Source organism: Nicotiana tomentosiformis, chromosome 12 (genome assembly GCF_000390325.3).
Source record: "Nicotiana tomentosiformis chromosome 12, ASM39032v3, whole genome shotgun sequence".
In the NCBI taxonomy this organism is placed as follows: domain Eukaryota; kingdom Viridiplantae; phylum Streptophyta; class Magnoliopsida; order Solanales; family Solanaceae; genus Nicotiana; species Nicotiana tomentosiformis.
Window position 1 is genome coordinate 125,913,819 of NC_090823.1, and position 26,720 is coordinate 125,940,538.

Here is a 26,720-nt window from a genome sequence, read left to right on the forward strand (position 1 = left end):
GTCAGCCGGTAGAGGTATCTACCTGGGAGTCTGAGTCGGACATGCAGAGTAAATATCCACACTTATTCACCAGCTCAGGTACTTTTTCTAACTATGTTCGAGGACGAACGTTTGTTTTAAAGGTGGAGAATGTGATGACCCAAAATATCATCTTTAAATTTAATAAGTAATTTTGTGTTCTAAGACCTCGAAAAGCACTATTTATCATTTCTCGACTTGCGTGCGCAGTCCGTACAATTTTCCAAAAAAATTTTATGTGAAAAATAGATTAAAATGTGAAATAGAGCTTTAAACCTCAACTGAGTTGACTTGGTCAACATTTTTAGCAAACGGTGTTTTGACAATTCCGGTAGCTCCGTATCATAATTTGGGACTTGGGCGTATGCCCGAGATTTAATTTGGAGGTCCCTAGCTCAAGTTATGATCATTTAACGGAACTAGCAATATAAAGGCTAAAGATTTTCAAGTTTGACCACGGGGTTGACTTTTTGATATCAGAGCCATAATCCGATTCTGAAAATTTGAATAGCTCCGTTATGTCATTTAGGACTTGTGTGCCAAATTTAAAGTCATTCCGAATTCATTTAATATGGTTTGGCACGAGATTTGCAAATGGAAACGTTTAAAACTCAAAGTTCGAATCGGGGTATAAATTGAAATTTCAGCATTGTTTGACGTGATTTTTGACCCCGAGTAAGTCCATATTATGTTTCTGGACTTGTTGGTATATTCGGATGGGGTCCCGAGTACCCCGAGTGTGATTCGAATCGAAATCAGAACAAGAATTGGACTTAAGCAAAATCTGAAATTTTGCCTTCTGTTGTAATCGCACTTGCGGATTTTTGATCGCAGGTGCGAGCTCGCAAAAGCGAGCCTTCCATCACAGAAGTGGCCTGGGTAGGCTGGGCAAAGGTCCGCAGGTGCGGAAACTGACACGCACCCGCGCGTTCACAGAAGCGGACTTGGCAATCGCAGAAGCGGAAGGCAACGCAAGTGCGCATTTTTCCTCCGCAGGTGCGAGGCCTCGCCTGGCAGCCCCATTTCGTAGAAACGAGATTTTTCTCGTAGATACGAGTTCGCATGTGCGAGCCCAGGCACCGTAGGTGCGGAAATGCCTGGGCGGTGTATATATCGAAGAGTCCGATATTAGTTTCACATTTTGGTCGTTTTGAGTTCGGTTAAGATGGATTTTTGGGCGATTTTCACGGGAAACATTGAGGTAAGTGTTCCTTATCCTATATTAATTATATTTCATGATTCCATACTCGTTTATATCATGAATCCGTGAATTTATGGAAGAAAAATTAAAATTTTCTAAAATCTTCCAAAAACAAAAAATTTAGATTTGAAGGTCCATTTGATATCGGAATTGGATAATTTTTGTATGGTTGAACTCGTAGCAGAACGAGTATTCGGATTTCATGAGTTTTTTCGGGATTTGAGGCGTGGGTCCCACTGTCGAATATTTTAATGAATTTCGGATTTTTATCCAGAAAATTAGTAAATTCATATGGAATTAATTCCTATGATTCGTATTGAGTATATTGAATTGTTTATGAATAGTTTTGAAGCTTTTGGAGACAAATTTAAAAGAAAAAGTTGTGGTCGAGTAATTGATTGGAATTTGCAAAGCGAGATAAGTGTCGTGGTTAACCTTGACTTGAGGGAATAGAACCCTTAAATTATTTGTTATGTGAATTGTATGTGAACGATGTATAGGCGAGGTGACGAGTGTCTATACGTCATCAAATTAATTGTTTGCCTACTTACTTGAAAATCATAAATTATTTTAAATTATGAATTAATTATTATAATAATTATTTTTCTCCTATTCTTTGTCAAATATTAATTCTTGAATTTCTGCATTAATTGTTACATGCTGTTTGAATTATGTGTTTTAATTGTTATTTGACATTTAGCATATGAAATATTAAACTGCCTATTTTCTCCCTGATTTCCATAATAATTTGTAATTTGTCATTGTTTGTTTTGTAATTAAATCATAATTATTGTATACTTGTTGTCTTATAATTTTATATTAATTATTGTATTTACTGGGGAAATTTCTTCTATAAGAATTGGTAAATGGATATAATGGATGATCAGATTGCACGCCGCAGCAGACTTATTAAAAGTCAATATTAGGGGATCGGATTGCATGCCGCAATAGACTTATCTAAAAGTCAATATTGGGGGATCGGATTGCACGCCGCAACAGACTTATTAAGAAATCCATATTGGAGGATAGGGTTGCACGCCGCAACAGACTTATTAAAAGTCAATATTGGGGGGATCGGATTGCACGCCGCAATAGACTTATTTAAAAATCAATATATATACTTGATTAAAAAATAATTATATGAGAGGATTGAAAATGAATATATTGTGAAAGCGGGTTGCACGCTGCAACATAATTGAATGTGAATATATGTGAGAGCGGGTTGCACGTTGCAACAGATTTGATGGAAATGATAATTGGTTATGACTGCTGAATTGACTTCAATTATTATAAATGAGTTACTTGATTTATTTATATTATTTATTGTTGTTACTAATATTGCGTACATGTTAATGTAAGTGACCCGCCTTAGCCTCGTCATTATTTCGTCGAGGTTAGGCTCAGCATTTACCAGTACATGGGGTCGGTTGTACTGATACTACACTCTGCACTTCTTGTGCAGATTTTGGAGTTGGTCCTAGCGGCGTACCATAGACTTGCTCGGATTTCAGCTACTCAGAGGAGACTTGAGGTATAATTGCACGGCGTTCGCAGTTCTGAAGTCCCCGTCTACTTTACTTTAGCTGTGTGTTTGTTTTCAGACAGCTTTATTTTATTTAGACATTTATTTATATTTATTCTAGAAGCTCATGCACTTGTGACACCAATTCTGGGATGGTATTTAGACAGCGTTGTTTTTATGGATTATTCACTATATTTTAGACTTTACTTCCGCATTTGTTCTTTGTTATTAATAAATTCAAAAATTATTTTAAAAATGGATATTATTATTCTATCGTTGGCTTGCCTAGCAAGTGAAATGTTAGGCGCCATCACGGTCCGAAGATGAGAATTTCGGGTCGTGACACATAAACACATGAAGTGCTTCTGCAAATAATAACAATAACAATTAGTACTAGCTCAATATATAAGCATTGCCTTTGCTACAATCTTTACATCTCCAAATCACCATAGCTTTTCTTTTCATTGTGTAATGTTTGTAATAACAAATACAAAGAGGGAAAGACAAAAAGACATTTTGTGATAGTGTAAATCATATAATTTCAATAAAATTTGTTAAACTATATTGTGAAGGTTCTGATCGCCCCTAATTTTTTTCTAAAAGATATTTTAATTGATTTAAATTTTAATTTGCAAGAGTTTCCCATCCGTAAAATATTTGCAGCTAATTGATTATAGTAGTCCATTGAAAAACTCCCACGTTGACTGCGAGACACTTCATTGCGGAGATTTTAGAAATCAACGTGCTAACAAATTGTAAGTTTTTTTTTTATCAACGGAAATCATAGATATACCTCTCTTCCAGAAAAAAACTTCTTCTTTATAGTAGTAAAAATATGTTTTTGTTTCAACAGTAGGTAAAAACATGTTTAAAACAAGACAAATGAGCTTTATAAATGAAGTTAGGCTTTTGTTAATATATTAACGTTAAATACATATTCTCAGTAAGCTTATATTGCTCCATAAATTGGTTCGTTAATAGAAGTAGAGCTTTACTAATATACTTTATAATAGTTTTTAACGTTTGACAATGTAAGATAATTATACGAAGTTTGAGCAAAAATATTCAAACCAGTGTACTTCGAGTTTAGCATTAAATTAACGATCTAGTCAACAATGTTAAAGCTATAACTCACTGTAGCAATTATTCATAAGATATACGATTCTTTAATTTGATTTAATTTAATTTAACTTATTTTATGTATAAGTACACACTATAATTTTTTAAAATGTTTTCATAAATAGCTTTTGAAAATTGACTAATATTTAGTTATTCATGTAACGTTTATTATTGATTGAATCTCTTACCCTAATTTTGCACGATTTGTCGGCATACAATTATAAATTCGCATCAAAATAAGGAACTTTTTTTTATTATTTACCTACTAATGTCCGTTTTAAATTAATTGCATTTTATCGTTTTACATCTGTCCACATTTACCTTATATTCAAAAAAGAAAAAGAAAAGCTCACGTTAGCTATTAGAAAAGAAAAAGGTAACCTATTTTTTTCTATTTGTCCACTTTTATGATCACGTAAACCACATTTTTGGAGGGAAAATTTTAAAAGACCAAACAATTATTCCTATACTATAAGATGCCATTCGATTGTTCAGAAATTTAAATTGCAAAAATATTTAAAAGGTGGGCTCCACCTGCTACGTCAACGTGTCAGTATGTAATTGGAGAGCCCCGCAATTTCTTCCACGGCCCTTCTGAAAATGTACCAATCGAAATACAAGCTCCGAACCTCAGATTTGGATCCAAACCAAACCGAAGCTTAGCCTCGGTCCGAACCTAACCTCGCTCCACAGTAGTTCGTTGAAAATTTCGCACTATTTTCGATCACTTTATCTCTCTCTCTCTCTCTCTCTCTCTCTCTCTCTCTCCAATCAGCTCGTTTTTTCTCTCTCCTCGCAGCTACCATTTCCTATCGTCGATTGAAAAACCCTAGAATTCGAATACTCTAAGGATCCAAGCTCCATTGGTGTCAGCTTCAACATTTGCGTGAGTTTAATTTATGAATTTATCTTCAAATACTGTTATAAAACCCTAGTTTTCTCTATGCATGCACCAAATGTTTAGCATTCGAAGGACACATTTAGTGCTGGATTTTCGGTGTTTTGAGGCTCTAGTACAGTAAATTTGAAGCTTATGCTACCATTTTGTTCTTAATTGTTAGGTCAATTTGTGTTTTTTTTAATGACAATGGTGTCCGGCCCAGCTTGCACTCAGTTAGATTATTTCACTGCTACCTCCTAGTAGCAAACATAACGAGTAACTCTGCCCACTAAGGCTTAGACAGATGTGAAAAAATCACCTAGTTTTTTTTGTCTTTTCTAGAATTTGAACCTTGGTCTCCCGTGCTTTTCACTGCATTGACTGCTATGCCACACCCTTGGGTGCTTAAGTAAATCACTATGTATTTATGTTTTTGAGATTTTTTAGATGATGCTAGTAGTTGTAAAAAAATTGTGCCTTTTTAACCAAAATGCTCCCCCTCCCCCCCAACCAAAAAAAAAAGAGAAGCTTTTTTAGGTTTTTGACAGAGTGTGATTAGCATTTAGCAATATGTTGCCCCTTCTAACGCAATGTGAATGGATGCTTATCGGCTTTCGGCTCCATTTTTGTAGATTATGTGGGCATTGAATTTGGAATCTGTCTTTTAAATTTCTATGTATAGTTTTATGTTGATTTTGCTTTGGAATTATCATTCTTGGAACAGAATGAGTCGGAAGAACTCTGATGTGAGAATTCTCAAATGTTCTCCGAATTCTGAATGGTTTTAAAAAAAAACTACTCTTTTAGCTAGACAAGAAGTCCGCCAGTGGAATTAGTGGCTAGATTTACTTAGTTTGTTGTGCGAGGACTCGTCTCATCCATTATTTATATCTTCAAGCTACTCTTTTCTGTCTTTACCCCAACCCCCATGAGTTCCACTTTATTCTCTAGTGTCTAGATTTAAACTTGATGTTTTGAACAGAAGTTGTGATAGGAAAAAGACGTACTATATTCTTGTAGATATAAACGTGAAGAGTCAATTAGCACAAGAGGAGGTTGTTTTTGCATCTTGTAACTTTTTGTGTTACCACTAGTCTGGATAAGCATTAAGAAAGGTTATTAAGAGAACATCATCGTGCAATGCCATTAAAACAATGCATAGCACTGTTTAGTATGTTACATGGACAAGGGTGCGGATCTCTAATGCAGATTTATCAGCACTTATTCACGTAATTGTTAAGATTCGAGAGTATGGATAGAAGTATGGGTACCTGTGCTGAGATATTGGTAATAGATGTATGCTATTATTTGCCCATACATGCACACAGTATATACACAGTTAACATATTAGGAATGGTAATTAATTGAAAAGCATAGTTATTTATTAGGAGTAGTAATGAATTGAAAACACTAGACCAAACAAGTGTCGATAGTTTCTTTTCACAGTACCTAATATTGCATTCCATTAGTACATCTCACGCAATAGCAACAATGAAACTAAAAAACCCAATCAACCGAAGCTTCTTGGCTAGGGTCGTTAGCAATGCACACTAAGTAAATTGAGCAAATCTGGTGCATATGCCACATGACTGCCAAATCTTATCGGATAGACGCTTGGTGGGGAAGCAGGTTTTGGAAGATTCTTGTAACATAGCTGTTAATTTGATACTCGTTTTCTTGGAATAACTTATGGTTCTTACATTCTTTGCTAGTTGTAATTTTTTCCTGTAGATATGGATTCAGATATTTATTTGCTTTCAATCCGTTTCAGCATATGTCTAGTAACGGACAGCTGCATATAGAATTAAGCAGAGGTACTGGTAGTTATATTTATGTTATTAGATGTGTGCTTTCACGCTTCAGAAAGCAATTTGGAGTCTTTGAGTCGAGGAAGTAGTTAAATTTAGATTGATCTATGTGAACTTCTTCCTGCAGGAGTTGGTGTTTGTCAATTTTTGAAGGAAATGTTTTACTTTCCAATTTAGTGAAGACACTCTGAAGAACTTTTTATTGTTCTCTGTTGCTATGTTTGGCGATTTATACATTGTTTAAATTTTTAACCCTGTAATGCATTGGAGTAAGCTGCATTCTGTTGATTCATATGATTTTTGAAAGTAAAAGAGGTAGCTGGTAACTGCAAAGGAAAGTAAGTTGTTTGATAGATAGTAGAGAGAATTTTTGGTGCAAGGAACAGATAGTTGGGGAGGTGTGACAGCTTGTTGATTTCCTGGAAACTATGTACTGAGAGTTATTTTGTTGAAGTTGTAATTCTCCCTTTTTGAATTTTTGCAGTACCTTCTTGGTACTAGCTTTAATAAAATATCATTTATAGAGAAGAAGAAGAAGTAGAGCGAAGGGATCCTGAAGTTGCTTTCTTTTTGTTAACTCGCAATGATAGCACTGAAAGTCTATGAGAAAAGATTAGTTAGAGACTACCAAAAGGATCCTCAATGTTCTTTTGTTTATGTTGTACTTTAATACACCCAAAGGAAAGAACAATTTCATCATTGTTGCTAGTGAAGGTAATCATAGTGTGGGAACGTAGAAGTCTAAAGCTGACTTTTTGCTTTGCGTTGCTTCTTTTCATGGTTCGTCTTCCCCAAGTTTATCAACATCCGGCCAAAGTGGAAACACTTAAAGTAATTTTGTTTTGTGGATATGCAAATGTTTTGGGGAGATGAACATGTGCATTTTACTGAGGTCGAGTCGGTATTATCCTGCCTTTTGTGAGATAACATGTTAGAGAGTTCCACACTGTCTGCTGCCCACATAAAATAATATATTGATTGTTGTATTATGCTAGTATTAGGAATGGAAAGTTTAATACTGTCAACCAAATACTGCATTAGTTATACAGAGTTTAATACCATCAACCAAATGCTGCATTAGTTATGTGGAAGTTATTTTTTCTTATTCAACCAACTAAACGTTATACCACTTATTCCCAGTTCAAAAAAATCATTATACTACTTATCTGGAATTTTATGTTGGATTGTTCTTGTTTATTGTGGCCAACCAAGCAACTCCTTAGTGATGTGCTTGACATTTAATACACTCCCTCAAACTCAAGGTGATGAAACAACTTGAGTTTGCAACTCTAAACTATGAAGTGCTGCTGGAAATAAATTGACTTTGGCACTGAGACAAAACTAACTTAGCAGTGTACCATTGATAGCGGTGCTATTGATCACTACTCTGGTATGACTACCATTTTCTCTTCACTTAACCCAGCAACAACATGAGAATGCCTTGACTGTGTTTTGCTGTGAATCCATCAGAATGATTGCATGTCGTGAGCTTGACTAAGTTGATAATGACAAACAAGATGCTAATGTGACAACTTGCTGGCATTCCACACTGCTGACTAAGTAATGGTTTGTCAATGACATGACGCTAATCTGGAATTGACAGGTCAATTGACATAAACGACTAACTTGAGATGGTAGCTGTCATTGATTGATCAGTAGATAAATGTAGAGCTAGACAAATGTTGAGCCCTGACTTGACTGGTTAGTTGATGTGAACTGATAACATTAGTCCTAGACAGATGTGGACCCCAACTTGATAGTTTAGCCAATATGGTCAGAAAATTTGGCATTGCATTGGGCGCTGGCATATGGGAGTGTTGTCTACAGGGTGGAAACAACTTAAATTTGTACAGGATTGGCACGATACCATATGAAAAAAAGAGAAAAAAGGAGAAAAACTTTGTGGATCTGGTTATTGACAACAAACAAGAGGACTCATTTTAAAGAACTTTTGAGCTACATGAAATAAGGAAAGTTTTTAAGTTTTTGGGATTCCTAATTATTATGACATAATCATTATGAATGTTCTACACAATTTTTAATTACTCTTAACTTTCAACTATGACGAAATTTATGATGAATCTCTCGACTTTTACAACGACATAATCAATAGAAATTTCTACATAGTATTATTGATGATTCTCTCGACTCTTGACTAGTGTTATCAAAGGCGAAAACGCAAAAAAGCTCTAAGGTTTGTTGGGGCTTTAAGTGCAAAATGCAAATAAAGCGTGGGATTTAAAGAAGAAAGGCGCAAACAGAGAAAAACTACAAATATGTATGTGTAATCTAAGACTAATATCTATAAGGAAAAATATGGACAAAGAAATTGAAGAAAATTTACGATAAAGTGAAATATCAATGGTTTAGAGTTGCTTCTTCACGATAATGCTCAAGGAAAAGTATGCCTTAGAACCTTGATGACAACACTATAGCGCGTGCTAAGCGAGGCGATGCGCTCAACACATTTTGAGCCTCGCTTCTGGGCTTAAGCGCGCCTTTGATAACACTGCTCTTGACAGGGAATAAGGACCCTGCATAATCATTTTTTAGTTGCTAATTAACTACTATTTGTTGGATCCAATTTAACTGCCTTGTTTGCAACAAGCTAGGATCTCTCTGGTGAAGATTCTTCATATTGATTTTCTCAATTGAAATATGCTTACTTGAAAAAACAAATTGGTGGCAAAGAGCTATTAGTAGGGAAACCAGTATAAAAAATTCTAGCTACTACCAATTTAGTCATGTAGTAAGAAGTTCAAGTAGTTCCGATAAAGCATTACAAGCACAAAACATATGTTTGCTCCAAGAAAATCTTGGTGCTTAGGATTCTGATCCAACTGGAGCATATTAGGCATGAGTGGGGCACAAGTTAAGATAGCTGAAGAGTCCTGCAACGAATGGTTTATAGGGGTTTTGCTGAGGTGGTAGTGCTATGATGTGGGAGGGGCATACTGTAATATGGGGATTTTGATTAGTAATTGATTGTCCACGCATGGTGAAAACAGCAACAGGGGTCAATATTTTATGGTTCTAATGGTATTAAGTGTAGTGATAATATTTGGTACTGAGCAAATAAGAAAAACGCATCACCACTAAGATTTTATTCAATAGACCAAAAACCTGTTACGGTGCTCTGCAGGCCGTCGAACTTGCACATGCAGATCCTAAGGTCGCATGCCCAAAAATTTATGTTGTGTCCGCTGTCCAGCATTGAAGCTGGGATCTTATTCGAGTAAAATATTAGAGCTTCAATGCCTTGCCCTCCCATTGAGTGTGAACATCCATAAGTAATTGGTTATGCCCTCTCTTTCATTTTTCTGATAAGGATTATGCCCTCGTTTTCATATTGCTCGTGTAGATGGTATCTTTGTGTTCATATCATATTTACTTATTCATTGAAATAGTACCATCAAAAGTGTGAACATACAATTATTACTGCATGCCACTTTCTGGTAATCTCAAATAACATCTATTGACAACTATTGTTCAGCACTGTTGATAGCAAAAAGCACTATGAGTGTTTCAACTTGACCTAACTACACTTGAATGATCTTCTTGCAGGAGTTTGAGGCAGCCATTCTTAACTTATAAGAGAATAGTGACCAGGTGACTGTCTAAATGCTGGATTGTACATCAGTTGCTATGTGAGGTTGTGAATTAATTGATATTCATTGATATATTTCTATGTTAGTAACCACGTAGCAACATTTAACAATCAAAGACTTCGGAGTTAAATCATCTATGCCTGGCAACGATGTTGGAGATAGGGTTCACAATTTCTTTGCACAAGACAGCTTGTCACAAGAGCAGCATCGTTCCCCAGTAGTGGAGGGAAATTGGCCAGCTCATAGTAACAATCTGTGGGTTGGAAGTCAGAGACAGATAGGTGTACTGACTCCCAACACAAAGAATTACAATTTACAGAACTCTGGTAATTTGACATGTCATGTTTCTCTAAACTATTATTTGATAGCTATATCTCAGTCTGTTAGTTATTCTCTTACATTTCCTGCATTTGCAGATAGTGGGAAAGGGCCGAGCAGCTACCCTTTTACCAGCCAGCATGGCTTGAATTTTATGCAATCCACTCCAAGGCCTGAGTTTGCAAAGAGCCAGTCACAAAATCAGCAGGCAAATTTGAATGGTTACATGTATAGTGATCAGTTTCACCAGACAAGGCAGGATGAAGCAAAATTTCTCTCTATCGATACAGGTTATGATCAACGTAGTCTAGCCTCAGGAGGCCTATCTCCTTATGCATCACAGCAAGGAGTAGGTCCAGAGCAGCAGGCAAGAGTACCAGTTAGGTCAGAACCTTCTGAGAGTCCTGCTAGTTTTGATCTTTTTGGTGGTCAGCAAATGAATCGTCAGCAATCAAACATGCTGCAGTCTCTGCAGCGGCAGCAGTCTGGGCATAGTGACATGCAGCAAATGCAACTCATGTTGAAGATGCAAGAACTTCAGAGGCAGCACCAACTTCAGCAATTAGATGCCAGGAAGCAAAATACACTAAATCAGGCATCTGGTAGCCATCCCCCTGCATTGGTTCATGACACTACAAATTCTGGTGCATTAAATTATCCTTGGGCAAGTGATCTTGGAAACACAAATTGGTTGCAACGTGGTTCTCCAATCATTCAGGGATGTTCCAATGGACTCAATCCAACCAACATTGGACAAGCACAACAGTTAATGGGTTTGATTCCTCCATCAGCGGACCAATCTCTATATGGAGTTCCTGTTTCTGGTTCAAGAGGAAGTGTGAACCCATTTTCACAAGTAATTGATAAGCCCACAACGCGTCCAATGCCGACCTTTGATAGTTCATTTCCGGGTAATCAATATGCTGCATTGCCGGATCAAGTCAGTGGGCAGGATGGGACTTTCATTCCTAGACAGAGATCCCAAGGCGGCCATTTTCTCGGACATGCTTCAAGTCAAGCCCTGACTAACCCGATAAATATGGAGAACCCTCAACAAGCAAATATTATGCAGAACAGTTCAGCTTTCCAGGACTTTTGTGGCAGACAGGGTCTGGCTGTTCCTCCAGAAAACTCACAGGAACTAGCAGGGGCACATGCTTCTTCCTTGCAGAATGAAGTCGCCTTAGATCCTACAGAAGAAAGAATATTGTTTGGTTCAGAGGATAATATGTGGGCAGCCTTTGGCAAGAGCCCTGATATGAATGGGGAAGGTGGTAATTCATTTGATGGTGCAGGTTTATTGAATGGTACTTGGAGTGCACTTATGCATTCTGCTGTTGCAGAAACTTCTAGCAGTGACCTTGGGGTACAGGAGGAGTGGAGTGGTTTAAATTTTCACAGTACGGAAATTCCTTCAGAAACTCAGAATTTGATGTATAACAGTGGGAGACATAAAACATCTGCTGCTGAGGAAAAGTTGCCCCCAAACTCATCCTTGAATTCTGTTTCTGTTCAGCCCTCTGATAGCACCAATGTGAACAATAACTATTCCGATGTCCAAGGCCACAGGCTCCCATATGAGCCAGGCCAGAGTTTGCATGCCAACTCTTCTCAAAGACTTGTCCAGTCATCGGAGGAAGGAAGCAAGTTGTCAAATTTCGGTCCACGGCAGAAGTCAGTTGTTGAAGTAAGCCAGATGATGTTTGGGAGTGCTTCACATCCTATTGACAGCGAAATAAATGCGAGAAAGATTTCTGGTTCTTTGACACCTGAGATTGGTGGAGCTAGACAACTATGCTACAAATCTGCTGGTTGGAGTGACGTAGGATCAGCAGTGCCCTCTGGAGATGCAGCTTTAAGAGTTTCAAGTGAGAATTCGTCAAGTCGTTCCCAGGATGACAATCGGAAGAAATTCATCCAAGCTGAAGTTGTTCAAGGTGGTGTGACATGGAACTCTAACTCTGGCCATAATTCTGCAGTTGATATGGAGCATGCAGGATCATCTATCGCAAATCACCAAGTGAATTCGGAGGTCTTTAACTTGCATAATTCTGGCTCTGCACCCAAGTCAAGTACCATGAGGGGTGGCGAAGAAACCAGTCAACTGCAAAATAATTATCATTCTGATTATTGGAAGAACAATGATTCCTTTGTCAAGTCTACAGTAAGCAAAGCCTTGGGAGCTTTACAGCGTCATGTTACCAAAGACAATCAGGTCTTGCACTCTTCGAGGGGTATTAGTGACATAGAAGTCAAAATGCATGGGCTGCAGAACAGCGATAAGAAGAACTCGAATGACAGCTACCGCTCTAACTTATTCCCTCCTTCTGCTGCGATGAGGGAAAATTTCTTGTCAGATGCGAGTGATTCAAGGTGTCTTCCTACTAAGCAGAAGTCGTCTGATCAGGTTGGACAGAAAAATTCTTGGGTTCGCAAGTTTCAGTATCATCCCATGGGAAACATGGATGAGGATTTGGATCCTGCTTATGACAGGAAACAGCCTAGTCATTCTCAGTCTATGCTGCAGCACAATGCCAATCATGGCCAGTTGGAAGTATTTGGTCAGGTTCCCAAGAGTCAGACAGAAGTGGAAGAGGTGATATATGTGCTTCACATAATACATTTTTTGAATCTTACATATCTTTGGTCATTAAATAAAAGGTAGTGTTCCTTAATATACAGGGGCAGCCGTCTAATGGTCTGAGAGATGGCAAAGGTTTTAGTGAGGTGCATTCGCGAAGCAGCTTCCAGAGTGGTGGATCTAGTATGCTTGGCCGCTTCAATAGATCAGATTTATATTCACCAAATACAGCTGCACAAACTAGGTAGTTAATTTCCTGATACTCTTAACTATTTACTTAATCATGCTCTTAGGTAAATCTCTAAAGATCATAGAAGAGTTAGAAGTTCTTCTGCTCATTATTCCACATATTTCTTAGTGGCCTTGTTGACTGCCATGTTCTGCTGTAAAAACTGTTCCAGTGCAGTTTGTGTTCTATTGTTTGATTGTTTTTCTGGTTGCAGTCCAAACATGCTCCAGCTTCTTCCGAAGGTAGACCAATCAAGCGTGCGTGGTTCTATGACTCAGTGCAGTAATTCTGAACAGCAAGTATCATCTGAGATGCCTGAAGCAGAAAATTCTGATGGGTCTGTTGGTCATCTCCAGCAAAGTCAGTCTTCTGCCTCTCAAGGCTTTAGTCTACAACTTGGCCCTCCATCTCAGCGGGTATCAGTTCAAAACCATTCTTTGTCATCTCAGAGTACCCAAGCAGCTAGCTCTTCACACTCTCGAGCTGCGGAGGAGATCGGAGAGAAAAGTCGGGGACGGATGTGCCCTCCTCATCAGGGTCAATCCTTGCCTCCTGCTGAACACTCTCTGGAAGAGTTGAAGAATAACAGATCTGGGGTTCCAGGAAGTACATATAATGAAACTTCTTCGTACACGATGCCTGGAAATTTTTCTGCAGCATTTGATTCTAGTTCTGGTTTTCCCTACCTGAGAAGCCCACATCAAAATCCACCTATGGTTAGAGCTACTGGGCAACTCTCAACAAATCAGTCTATAAGTGTATCTTTCAATAAACATGGTCCCCTTTCTGCTGAGAAAGGTGACTCTATCAGAGGACCTGAAAGTGGTCAATCTGTACAGCCTTCTGTGCCCGAAGGGGCTGGTGATGTTAAACAGGATAAACCTACTATCACTGCAGGTACATCTCAGTTAAGTAACGCCAATGATCCCCATGAAAGGCTCTTTGCAAATCAAGCTTCATCTAAGGAGCCTGGGTCAGTTTCTCAGCCTTACTCAATGTCTGGCATCGCTCAACAGGGTGCATCTTCAAAAATATTCGCTAATATGTGGACAAATTTTCCACCACGGCAGCCCCTTTTTGGTGCTCAATCCAACAAGGAGTCTTCTCAAATTCACCAGTCGCATCAATTGAGTATTATGGAGTCATCATTGTCTGCTGCTGAGAGGCAAGGCGATCAAGATGCAAATAAGGAATGGAAGTTCACATCTGAGCTTGACACAAGCACAGTGAATATTTTGGGCTCTGTTGAGGGGGAAGAACAGCGAGTGAAGGAAAGCCCTTCTCGACAAGTACCATTTCAAAACATTGAACCAGTTCAGATGAATGATTCACAGGATAGAGAACCTGTTGTCAAGAATCTCTCAGAAGGATCCCCTGCAAATTCTGCATCGATGCAGAGAGATATTGAAGCTTTTGGTCGATCTCTGAAACCAAATAACTTCCCTCATCAAAATTATTCCTTACTAAACCAAATGCAGGCCATGAAAAATGTGGAGACTGATCCAAGTGATAGGGCCTTGAAAAGAATGAGGCTATCAGACAGCAATACAGGTCTTCAGCAAATTCCTTCCACTGAATCTAGAATTTTAAGCTTCTCTGAGCAGGAATTTCAAAGAAGCTTATCATCACAACAAGGAGGAAAGATGCCTCCTCAGGATATACTTGCATATCGTCAGGATGATGCTCAGAGCAGATCTCACAACAATAGTACAAATCCATTTAAGCCTGAGCATACTCAGATTAGTCCTCAGATGGCACCGTCCTGGTTTAATCAGTATGGAACCTTCAAAAATGCGCAGATGTTACAGATGTATGAAGCACACAGAGCTGCCTCCATGAAGGCAACTGATAAACCTTTCACCCTTGGGAAGTCTTCCAATGGTTTGCAGACACTTAATTCTATACAGAAAGTAATACCTGCAGATGCTGATAGAAGTCCGATTGGTAATCTTGGGCCAAGTTCAGCTGCTAGCTCTGCTGCAATTGAAGATTTTTCTTCTCCACAGACGTTGCCACTGAATGTTGGTCAAAACCAATTGTTGAAACCCAAGAAGCGGAAACGTGTTACATCTGAACTTATTCCTTGGTACAAAGAAGTTTTACTGGATTCACAGAGCAATCAGACAATCAGGTTCATATTTTGCACAACTTTTAATAAACTCCTTTGCTTGCATGCTGCTTTGCTGCTTTCTCAATGCTTTCTGCTATTCCATTTTGTTTTCATTTGGATTGTCTAAGTTCCAGCTTCAGGTTTGATGATATTTGTTAACTTGTCTATCTGCAGCTTGGCAGAAACAGAGTGGGCCAAATCAACTAATAGGCTTGTTGAAAAGGTATCTTGATTTGCCTATTGTAATCCACTTTTTAAAATTTTGCTTGCTTCATCAGTTCTGAATGCCCATGTTCTTTTAATAATAGGTTGAAGAAGACATTGACTTCACTGAACATGGGCCTCTGAGGCGTAAAGTTAAAAGAAGGCTTATTTTGACGACTCAGCTTATGCAGCAATTATTTCGCGCTCCATCAGCTGCATTTCTTTTTTCAGATGCTAACTCAGAGTATGAGAGTGTGGCTTACTCCATTTCTAGATTGGCATTGGGGGATGCATGCAGCATTGTCTCTTGCTCAAATGGGGATATAAATGCACCTCATTTTTGCAAAGCACCGTAAGTTTGCTAGTTGTTGCGTGAGATGTTTCAATCAGGTGTACAACTTTCTCTCTCTGTGCCCTAATAGCATGTTTTATGTATTTTCATAGGCTTCATGACAAGGCCAGAACACCGGAGAGAAATGATAACCATACGTTTGCCAAAGCTGTGGAAGAGTTCACGGCAAGAGCAAGGATACTGGAAGCTGACTTTTCGAGGTAATGCTTCATGATTGGCTTACACCATTACAATATATAAGTTTGTAGAATTGTACACTAGACCTCTTGTCATTTTGCCTTTGGGGGCTGGTGGGAGGGGAAGGAAACTTGGTCCACCCCCCCCCCCCCCCCCCCCAAAAAAAAAAAAAAAAAACCAAACAAAAAAAAAGTCAGATGAAAATAGAGATGCCTTGCCTTGTGGTAGTTGAATAGGTTCAGGTTTTCTAATACAATGACTTCTCTGCGTTATACAAGATTATCAGATCTTTGGTTGCTTTGGGCTATTCCAGCATGTTTGTTCTCTTCTCTTTCTGGATTATTATCTTGAGCTGCATATCTTCTGCAAAGAAATGTCTCATTTTCTTATGACTCCTGTCCTTGTCCTATGAGTATTTTAGAATGTAGCCTGCCAAGTTACAGAGAAACTACATTTAATGCTAAATTTTAGTCATGGAACTGCAGACTTCAATTCTGTGATCAACCAAATGTGGTTTTATTGGGAAACTCGGGCATTGTTTGGATTCTTATATGGTCTTTTTGCTTCTGTTAGCACATTTTGGAATATTTGATGCTAAAGGTCTTTAATCACCATTCCCACTCTGAAAATACAAGGATAGAAGTGCTAAAGCCGAGTAAATGATCCAGAGAAAAGCAAGTAGTAATTGATTTGTTTCAGAAAAATTCAACACTGTTATAGTCTTTAACAGCTGCTCCATAATGGTTTTCTGTTAATTCCTCGGTGTCCATTTCATTTCTTATGTGTTACAGTTGTGTTTAGAATCTATCTTCTTTACTAAATCAGTTTGTACCTGACAATATACAAGGTAATTCCACATAATAATCTCTTTTATTCGTTCTTCTCTGATGCAGACTGGACAAGAGAGCATCAATATTAGACGTGATAGTGGAAGGCCAGGATATTGAGAAGTTCTCTGTCATCTATCGGTTTGCGAAGTTCCATGGTCGGGTGCAATCTGATGGTGTTGAGACCTCATCTTCATCAGATGCACGTAGCCATAAACCTTTGGCACAGAGATATGTCACTGCACTTCCAATGCCAAAAAATCTTCCTAGTATGGTACAGTGTCTTTCACTATGATTATAAATGAATTGATTTTCCCCATGTTCTGGTGGTAAATCTACTAGCTCTACTTCTCTAAGAAGTTTTGGTGCTAAATATGCACTGGCACTAGCAACAACAGAAATTGATGGGCACTGAATTGTCACCTCAAATGTAATGCAGGCTGTCCAATCTTTTACATGTTGGCCACTAATGTCTTCTCAAGAAATGTTATTCATTTTGTGTACATCTCTTCAAATTTGTAGGGCGGGAGAGAAAGGACCTGGGGCTTCATTTTTTGCCATCAGTAGAGAAAATACATCTCCCGTGTATTAGGAGACGTCTGTATATAGTTAGCCATCAGTGTTATATGTGTTATACTTTCTCTCACGGAATTGTGAAGGTAATCATAATTGCTTATTTTTACAAACAAATTTATCAACAAAAAAAATTGCACTAGTCAGGTCTGGGGTAATTCAGATTGGCATCATGAGGTAAATATCATGTCCAGGCTTTTCCCGAACTCCGAATCAGTTGAAGATTTACTAGAATTTGCTGTCTTGAGAATTTAATCAGCTGTCTCGTGAAAAAGGACGTTCTTAGTACAGCTTCATGATAATTAGCTCTCTTGTACAGACCTTATGAGTTACAACAACTTGGGATTTGGCTCAATCTTGGCTTCCTGAAATCCAAGATAACACTTAATCATAGATCACACATCTCACTATAAGTCTCCTGTTGTGCCTTTGTATCTCTTTCTAAACTCAGTTGTAATGATTTCCTCCAACTAGTTGTAGTACCTCTCTGCACCAAGCAAAAACCGAGAAATTGAAACTCATATGGATTATTCTGCCACTTGGAAAGAAGAAGCCTACCTTCTCTGCTCAAGAAAACAGGAATTACAGAACGGCAAAGGTCCAAATATATCTCTGTACTTTCAAAAATGATCTAAGAATACCCTTCATTATACTATTGGGTTATCTATACCCCTGCAGTCATACTTTGGGTTCAAATATACCTCTCATTTAAACGGAGGAACACGTGTCATCCTTCTGTTGGTCAATTCTAAATATCTCCTAATTAGTTAAAAAGACCCATTACCCATATCCGAAAAGCAATTTTCTAAAGCAATTTTTTTTTGTAAAAACTGAAAAAACTGAATTAGTTTTTATTAAAAACTGAAAAAAGCGAAAATATTTTTTTTTCCAGGTTTTACAAAAAATATTGCTTTTAAAAAAACTGAAAAATATTTTCTAAAACAATGTTTTTGTAAAAATTGAAAAAAAAAAAACTGAAAAGCAATTTTCTAAAGCAATATTTTTGTAAAAAACTGGAAAAAATTGAATGTTTTTTTTACTAAAAACTGAAAAAATCAAAAATAATTTTTTCCAGTTTTTAGAAAAATATTGCTTTAAAAAAAACTGAAAAATAATTTCTAAACCAATTTTTTTGTAAAAACTAAAAAACAAAAATTGAATAGCAATTTTTTAAAGCAATATTTTGTAAAAACTGAAAAAATAAATATTTTTTTTTTCCAGTTTTTAATTAAAAATTTTCAGTTTTTTCCAGTTTTTTTTCCACTTTTACAAAAACATTGTTTTAGAAAATATTTTTCAGTTTTTTTTTAAAGCAGTTTTTTTTTGTAAAAAATGTTAAAAAAATATTTTCGTTTTTTCAGTTTTTAGTAAAAAAAATTCAGTTTTTTTCCATTTTTTTTTTTTTTAATTGCTTTAGAAAATTGCTTTTCGGGTATGGGTAGTGGATCTTTTTAATTAATTAGGAGATATTTAGAATTGGCCAACAGGACGATGACACGTGTCCTTCCGTTTAAACGAGAGGTATATTTGAACCCAAAGTATGACTACAGGGGTATAAATAACCTAATAGTATAACGAGGGATATTCTTAGACCATTTTGAAAAATACATAAGTATATTTGGACCTTTGCCGATTACAGAACTGCTAGCCTCTGTATATTTGCTTTCAATTCACAGATTTGGAAGTGCGTTATTTTGTCAAAAGCTTAATTATATAATCATATAGATAGATAGCATCATCTTGTCTGGTTTGCCATTCATCCGATAGTAGCTTCAACAAACAAATACTGTAATCAGCAATCACTATTCTTCTCCCCCACCCCCCAAGTTTATTGCCTGGAAGATAGGGCTAACACTGTAAGTTGTTCTTCTTTAACTACTCTTGACCCAAATCATATTGACAGCTTTATTGAGAATTGAGATGAAAGGTGTTTGATATGGGTAAACATATTTTTCACAACTATTTTCAGAGAATAAGTCATTTTCCGAAAAATATCAGTCGAGATCTTAAAAGCTTGACATCATTCCTATCTCCTTGTTCCAATTTGGACGAGCATTAGAGTTGTTTTCTTGCCCTTATTGACCAAGAAGCTCTAAGAAAATAACTAGCACACGTACTTGTCCAGAGCCAAATCTACGATATTTATGCTAAAGAATTCTAGCATCAAATTGAAAAAGCTTTTAAGGGAAAGGTTAAGCGTAATTGCAAAATTAAATTGTGCTAAAATTATAGTAAAATGTAACTTCGAAACAACTACATTTAATAACAGAAAAGAGCCAAAGAAAGGCAATATGGAATGTTCACCACTAAATTAGCTTAACTGGTATCCAAAAACTAAGCTACATTTTAATGACATTTGAAAAGGTAAACATTATATTCAAGATAAACATCCAAGTTATTGAAAAATAATATTCATTAAAAAAAAATCAGGGCAAAAATGTCTTTAACATCATCTATTGTGGGATAGGAGAGTTTCCAAGAGTTTTGGGGCCAAGTGCAATTCTTCCAAATATAAAGGGGTCAATTGATAATTACCCTTTAGTTTCCCAGATTTGGACTGATTAAATCCAAATCGAAAACAGAGAGCACCGAAATACGCACAGAAGGAGAGAGATTAAAGCATGTCGTCACCGGCGAACGATCCAAGGCAACCGTCGACGGCAAAGCCGTACAAGCCGGCGGCGGTAGCTCCACAAGATCTTCCTATAGATTACTCTGGTTTTATAGCCGTCGTGTTTGGTGTCTTCGGTGCCATGTTCAGAGTGAGTCATTCCCCTTTTAAATTTGCATATTTTCAAATTTGTTACGATTTCATCTGATGTTATATTAATTGGCATAGCTTAATATATGGTGATATGTTTTAAATAGTACAAGATTTGCTCGTGGCTTGCGATAATATTCAGTGCTCAGTCACTTGCTAACATGAGGAACTTTGAGACTGATCTTAAGCAGATCTCCATGGCAATGATGTAAGTACTTACAGTTTTTTCACGAGAAACTTAGATACGTCGTATAAGAATTGTTTAGACTTGCTTAAGTGTGTGCTTCTGATAACAAATCGACATTTCTTCATAAGTTTGACCTTCAATCGGCATTTGCTGTTTTTAATCATATCTCGTTTGATTATTGTTGTGCATGATTTTATGGTACTCCACCTTGATGTAACTTTATTGAACTTTTGACACAAATTTGTAGTTGCAAAGTCTCATTACTTCGTGAGTTCTCTTTGATTTGTATTAGGGCTTGTTTTCATAACAATTTTAGCTCAATCGGAACTTATTTTCATTGAATGGCAATGGAAGGGTGCTGTCCAAAAATACATTTATTTGCAGGGTATATATCAACACATGAAAAGAAGGGAAAAACTCTAATCTCATTTGGTATGACTTTATCATAGAGCATGATGTCAAGATAAGGACTTTTTGTTTGATAAGGAAAAAAAAAGATTCCTTCTTATCTTGACATCATCTTTTATGATAACGTCATACCAAATAAGAAGGAATCTTCTTCCTTCAATGTAGTTTTTCGAGGATATTTAAACAAAAAAATAAAGTTAAAGGCCAAGTTATCGTCATAAATTACTATGGAGTATGTGTAGATGGTTTTAACTTTTATGTGGCCTCAGTTAGGGCTCTTGCTTAATATAGAAAATTCGTGTGGTCTATGTGCAAGGATGACAATCTAAAAAATAAATGGTCCTAACTTGTGCTGCTATTTGCATAATAATGTAGCTTTAGGAATTTAGTGGAGTGAGAACCAAAAGCTTGAAAGGGAAGTGCTCTAGAGAAAGAATAGCTCCCTGGGCTTTGGTTCAAAGGCAAATATAGTAAAAAGCGGGGTGTGTGGTATGCACACTTCACGGAGTTTGAATTTAGAATTGCAAGGGATAGGCCCATTATACATCGAGTTTTGAGCTAAAACGTTAAATTTCTCGATTAGTAAAAAAGGAACAACTGTAGTGAGTAGTGAAAAGGTTTAGGGTAAGTAGAATTAAGACAAAATATATGCAATGTAAGATCAGCTTCCATAAGAAGTGTAGTTAAAGTGAGATTAGATTGAACTCTGGTGTTGATGGATCAGATCTTCTGTCACAAGTCACAACCCAAACCAGGGGCAATTGTCAGTTCGTCACCCAACTAGCTTGGACTCGCCGAGTGAACCCTTAAACTTGTCGCCTTGGCTACACATAAAGCATATGTTGAGGTTCTAAGCGAATTCGTCATCGTGTGTCATCTAATTATATTTTGTCATCTAATTAAGTGGGATGTGGCTCGATAAATGATTAATAAAAATAAAAATGAACAAAGCCGACACTGATCAATCGTGGGACTCACCACTATGTAGTGGTTCTCAACTCGTGAACTGGACTTCGTTCAATATCAAACCTATAGCATGAAGCTAAGTGGGGTGAGTATATAAAAACCCAGCAAGTCTCTTTGACCCCCTCTAAAAAGTTGGACAAGTATTTTAAAAATACATTCACTTTTAATATCTCCTTGGGGGTAGGGGTAAGGTCTGCGTACACACTACCCTCCCCAGACCCCATTAGTGGGATTTTACTGGGTTGTTGTTGTTGTTGTTGTTGTTGTATTCACTTTTAATATCAATATCATGTTTCTCATGTAAATCAATAAAATCTCAAAATACTTATAAATACATGGTAAATCATTTAAAAGTTATTTTTGAAATCCAATGTTGCCAGTAGGCATAAACAAAAATATTTCTTAATTCTATGCAGGTTCCATCTAGACACCGACAATCCATGTGCGCAACATGGATGCCACCATCCATGCGGTGGCTAGGTATAGCCTACCAACCATTCCAGTAGTTGGTCCGTCCACCTTATGTACAGTAGGGAAGGCAGGACATTTGTCGAGTCTAAAGATCTGGTCAAACATGCATTTACTTTCATACCTATACAGTGTGTTCTGGGTAACACCAAATATCATGGGGTGTATACCCACTCAGTCATCTAATTACGGTCCCTCAAAATATTCCTTTCTTTTTTCACATCACCAATCAAATTTGAGCATAACCTTCATAAGTGAACATATTAACATTTAGATTCCATTTCTCTCGTCCATAAATCATGAACATAAATCGTAATCATAACCATAAAAACATAATCATAACCTTCATTTAACGAATAATCATCTTTCAGCTTTATAATATGGTGATACTCATGCTCGTCTCCACGTGCATAAGCACACAAAACAATCTTTATAAGAATTAGTTATGCAATTAACAGTAAGGATATGCCTCTTTTGAGGGAAACACTCTTAAAAGGTTAGCTCTTCACCTTTCTTTTCTTGAATTCAAAAATTCTCCGCCTTTTTCAGCTTGACACCTACTTTAGAACCATCATTTTCTAAGTACGACAAAGCTTACTTGTAATTCCGAGCTTAAAGATTTTGGTGCAATATCTTTTTTTCAATATCTAACTACTGTGGTTGATTTGTTTTGAGGGCTTGCAAATCAACTTCAAGTGCTCCAACTAAGGGATAAATTCTTGCTCCTTGGCAAAATGGTTAAAGAGTCCAAGACCTCCTGCTCTGGTTTCGGATAAATCATGGGTTCACATAGAAACAAAATAGAGCTTGTGCAGTGAAGCTCACCATTTACACTAAGCCAGCTAAACCATGTCCATTCTCCTCATACATAGGTTCAACCACTAAACCTAGTATAACAACTTACAAGCAAAGCAAAAGAAGTTGTGAAAATGGTGTATCCTCGTATCCATGTGAAGGTATTATATAGAGCCTTATTGGCGATTATGGTGTTCCTAACAACCGGCCTGCAAGTTGGTTAAATGATAAGGTTTATAAGATCTATTTATTACTTAGACATTAAGTAGATTAGCTAGGCTTCTATATTCATTGTTTAGCTAATATGTATTTTAATATTTAGGCCGCTAGCTATTAACTAGTAATTATTTTAATATTCTAGTCGAACACATTTCCTTATTTAATAGATTAACAACTTACTATCATATATGAATATTGTTATGATACTTCTTAGTATCTTATTATTATTGTTAGTACTATATTTATTATTTCTATGATTAATTTATCCCACTTCCTCGTGGTACTTGGTAAAGTGAAATACCAAAGTACATATATATTTATCAATCCTTGTTCCTAATATATCTAATCTCAAGAGAGTGTCACGCCATCATTTCGATGGAAGTGTTATATGAATTTCCCAGTTAGAAAGAGAATAAATATCATTGACACCATGGTTATAAAAAAAAAATCATCTTCACATTATTTAAATTTTTTTCTTAAAACTTTAATATGTTATTTTAGTAATACCTAAGCCATGCTTGGGGTAGGGGTGTTACATCAAGATACAACACAGGATGCAGTACCTAGCGGTTGGGATAGGGGCTTAGCCATGTCGGTACACTTTAATTAGGTCTGGTATTTACCGGAAGTTTTTTTAGTTTATTTGCAGAACTGTTAGAATGTTTTTTAGAGAACCTCTAGTGTCAAAGAACCCCTAATATGTCTTCAAATACAAATTATTGAGTATATGAATGAAACTGGTCCAAATAGATCGGAATGGATAGTGAGTATTCATACAACCGACCAACTACTTTAAGATGGAGGTGTTGTTGACATCGCCATCATCATTTTCTTCTTTTGATGATGGACCAACTAGTTAACATACTCTCGGGTTATAAGACAACGTTTTACCTCAAAACAGTGAAGTAAAAGAAAAAGTGAAGCATTTTCTTTTGTGTTTATATAAAAACAAATAAAAAGAGAATTTAATAAGATGAAGTTCTATCTTTTTCAAAAAATTAAGGGGAAGTTCTTTATTTTATGAGATATCTGCCCTGCTGCCTACATAGGTGGTTGCAACTTTTCTTCAAAATAGTGCAACTTCTATAGTTCTTACTTCACTAGAAACAGAAAGTGCTTTAATCATTGGGAATTTTTTTATTTTTTTGTCCCTTGCATTTTTGATATGCAAGTTAATGCAGAAAGTAACCAGTAACCATTACCCTGCTTATTTCCCTTGTCAGCAGCATGATGGAACCTATGAGACAGTGATATTGCCATTTGTATTCTTTCATATGTTTCGAGTGTCATTTCATTAAAATGCATTATCTGTCCTGCTCCTTCTGCCCTTTTTTTCTATTCTATTTTTAGTATATGACTAAATTTAGGGGATCATCTATTTTGAGTAAGTTAGGATGTAGAGCGGACAAATTGATTATGTGCTGCCAGAACAGAAATCAGAAAGTTCTTTAATGGCTGCTATAGTATTACAACATTTTGGATGCATGAAATGGTAAACATCTGTTAAGCCTTTCATTAAGCCTAGCCATCCAAGTAATTACACTCTGTGAAGTTTTGATTATCAGTTATTGTGGGCTGTACCAAAAACAAATAAATAAATTAAAACGTCGGTTGCTGGCTTTCGTTCTTTTTGTAGCAGAATCACTATCAGTTTAGTTTTTATGGCTAATTTTAAATTTTTGGGGTATTATATCGGACGTTGACTAATATTGTTCTGAACTAAAAGCATAGATATTGCTACTGCCTGAAAAATACCATTGACACTTGATTTGGAATAGTCATCACATAAAATATAGTTAAAGGAAGTATGGTCGAAGGAGGATGGTGTAAAAAACAACATGGTCAATTAAATTGATAACGGCGAGTATCTAACAAGCTAAAGGTGCTATTGCAAAATGATTCTTCTGCTATCTGTTTCAATTGTTCTCCTCACCAATGTCTAATCATGTTTTTTGTTCTTTTCTTGATCCAGGTTTGGAATTATGGGTCTCGTGACAAACTACATGGGCGTTGGGCCTCGGTCAGGCAAGAAAACTTGATTGAAATTGTATTAAGGCACTTGCCCTTGTTTTTGAGGATTATAGGGATGTTGAACTCGAGTGTGATGCTCTACGGTCTTAGCGATTTGTTCTGTTGTTTTCATGATTGTGAGATTAATTGAATATGCAAGCTTTTTGTAGATTTAAGCTCTTATCATGTACTAAGAGCATGTTTGGCCAAGCTTTTGAGAGTCTAAAAGTACTTTTTGGAAAATTAAAGGTGTGTGGCCAAAATAAAAAAGTACTTTTGAGCAATAACCAAAGTAGTTTTTCTGGTTTTGAGGAGAAAGCTACAAATTCTAGTTTTTTTTAAGCAGAAATAGAAACAGAAAATTAATTTGTTCAGATTAAAATAACCTTACAATAAATTTATATTTTCCAAATTATCGCTCAACAATTTAACTTTTTTCTTTTCCTTTTTCTTTTTATTTCTACTATACATTTCTTTTCCTTTTTCTTTTTATTTCTACTATACATTTCTTCTCTTTTTTATTTTAATCATATTTTTATTCTCTTTCCTTATTCCTAAAAGTAGATTTTAAATTTATATTGAATGATATATTTTGACATATATAAATTATCGTGTCAACAATAGTAATACCAAACACTTAATGTTATTGCTTTGGAATTACTATATTTTATATTGATTGAAAATTTTAATTTAGATTTTAATTGAATTATTTTATAATAAATGTTTAAATTTATTTTTCTTTTCTAAATAATAATAATCGCCAATTGAATTTTTACTGTCCTTTTTTGTAGTTTGATATTTAAAAGTGTTTTTTTAAAAAATTGACCAAACACAATGAGCTTGCAAAAAGCACTACTCAAACGAATTGGTTAAACACAAATTTCTATTTTGCAAAAGTATTTTTTCAAAAAGTACTTTTGAACAAAACACTTTTCAAAATAAGTAGTTTTTTGCAGTTTGGCCAAATAGGCTCTAAAGCTGGCAAGAATATGCAAATTAAATTAAATATGTAAGCTTTTCGTAGATTAAGCTTTTTTATGGGGCTCTAATGTTCTAGCAGTTTTTAAAAATATGCAGATTACACTTTCCAGCACAAATTTTAGGAATAAAATTCACAAATAGTCAATTTTCAGCCCTTGTAATTGAAAATAGTCACTGTCATGGAATTTCAAGTGTGAAATTTGAAGATATACCTGGTGAATTTTATGACAGTGGCTTGGGATTTTATGCAGTTTCTACAATTATAGTCTATGTATGGTGTATGAGTGTATCTTATAAAATTTGATTGAGAATGCCAGGAGTGGACATGTGGCTCAAGTAGGAAACTAGTAACAGCTTGATTTAGGCCCCAAATTTTTTAAATAAAGGATGTTATGATT

The 26,720-nt window shown here is 36.3% G+C and overlaps 2 protein-coding genes across 6 annotated transcripts; both read left to right on the forward strand.

The window, feature by feature from the left end:
- Window positions 1-4,585: 4,585 nt before the first annotated feature.
- On the forward strand, window positions 4,586-17,673 carry LOC104120392 (uncharacterized). 3 transcript variants are annotated; one of them, XM_009632148.4, is made up of 10 exons: window positions 4,586-4,746; window positions 10,113-10,482; window positions 10,573-13,070; window positions 13,157-13,299; window positions 13,499-14,082; window positions 14,182-15,415; window positions 15,569-15,617; window positions 15,703-15,950; window positions 16,043-16,150; window positions 17,021-17,673. In XM_009632148.4, exons 2-10 carry the CDS (start codon window positions 10,293-10,295, stop codon window positions 17,247-17,249), a joined length of 5,283 nt encoding a protein of 1,760 aa, XP_009630443.1. In that variant the 5' UTR covers window positions 4,586-4,746; window positions 10,113-10,292; the 3' UTR covers window positions 17,250-17,673. The 3 variants fall into 3 exon arrangements, with proteins under 3 accessions (XP_009630443.1, XP_009630442.1, XP_070047789.1); XM_009632147.4 differs by having other exon boundaries at window positions 10,113-10,157; window positions 10,243-10,482; window positions 13,499-15,415; XM_070191688.1 differs by having other exon boundaries at window positions 13,499-15,415.
- Window positions 17,674-19,218: 1,545 nt separating this feature from the next.
- Window positions 19,219-25,551, forward strand: LOC104120391 (protein Asterix). 3 transcript variants are annotated; one of them, XM_070191682.1, is made up of 4 exons: window positions 19,219-19,383; window positions 19,995-20,289; window positions 20,396-20,496; window positions 25,304-25,551. In XM_070191682.1, the coding sequence occupies exons 2-4, from the start codon at window positions 20,149-20,151 to the stop codon at window positions 25,368-25,370; spliced, it is 309 nt and encodes a 102-aa protein (XP_070047783.1). In that variant the 5' UTR covers window positions 19,219-19,383; window positions 19,995-20,148; the 3' UTR covers window positions 25,371-25,551. The 3 variants fall into 3 exon arrangements, with proteins under 3 accessions (XP_070047783.1, XP_009630439.1, XP_070047784.1); XM_009632144.4 differs by having other exon boundaries at window positions 19,219-20,289; XM_070191683.1 differs by lacking the exon at window positions 19,219-19,383 and having other exon boundaries at window positions 20,067-20,289; window positions 22,266-25,376.
- The last annotated feature ends 1,169 nt before the right edge of the window (window positions 25,552-26,720 follow it).

Excerpts from the sequence above, each read along its gene's own strand:
- LOC104120391 (XM_009632144.4), top strand. The coding sequence starts at position 20,149 with ATGTCGTCACCGGCGAACGATCCAAGGCAACCGTCGACGGCAAAGCCG. Across the intron at positions 20,290-20,395 it reads TCTTCGGTGCCATGTTCAGA|TACAAGATTTGCTCGTGGCT; the intron begins GTGAGTCATTCC and ends TGTTTTAAATAG. Across the intron at positions 20,497-25,303 it reads CAGATCTCCATGGCAATGAT|GTTTGGAATTATGGGTCTCG; the intron begins GTAAGTACTTAC and ends TTCTTGATCCAG.
- LOC104120392 (XM_070191688.1), top strand. The coding sequence starts at position 10,293 with ATGCCTGGCAACGATGTTGGAGATAGGGTTCACAATTTCTTTGCACAA. Across the intron at positions 13,071-13,156 it reads GTCAGACAGAAGTGGAAGAG|GGGCAGCCGTCTAATGGTCT; the intron begins GTGATATATGTG and ends CTTAATATACAG. Across the intron at positions 15,951-16,042 it reads CCTCATTTTTGCAAAGCACC|GCTTCATGACAAGGCCAGAA; the intron begins GTAAGTTTGCTA and ends GTATTTTCATAG.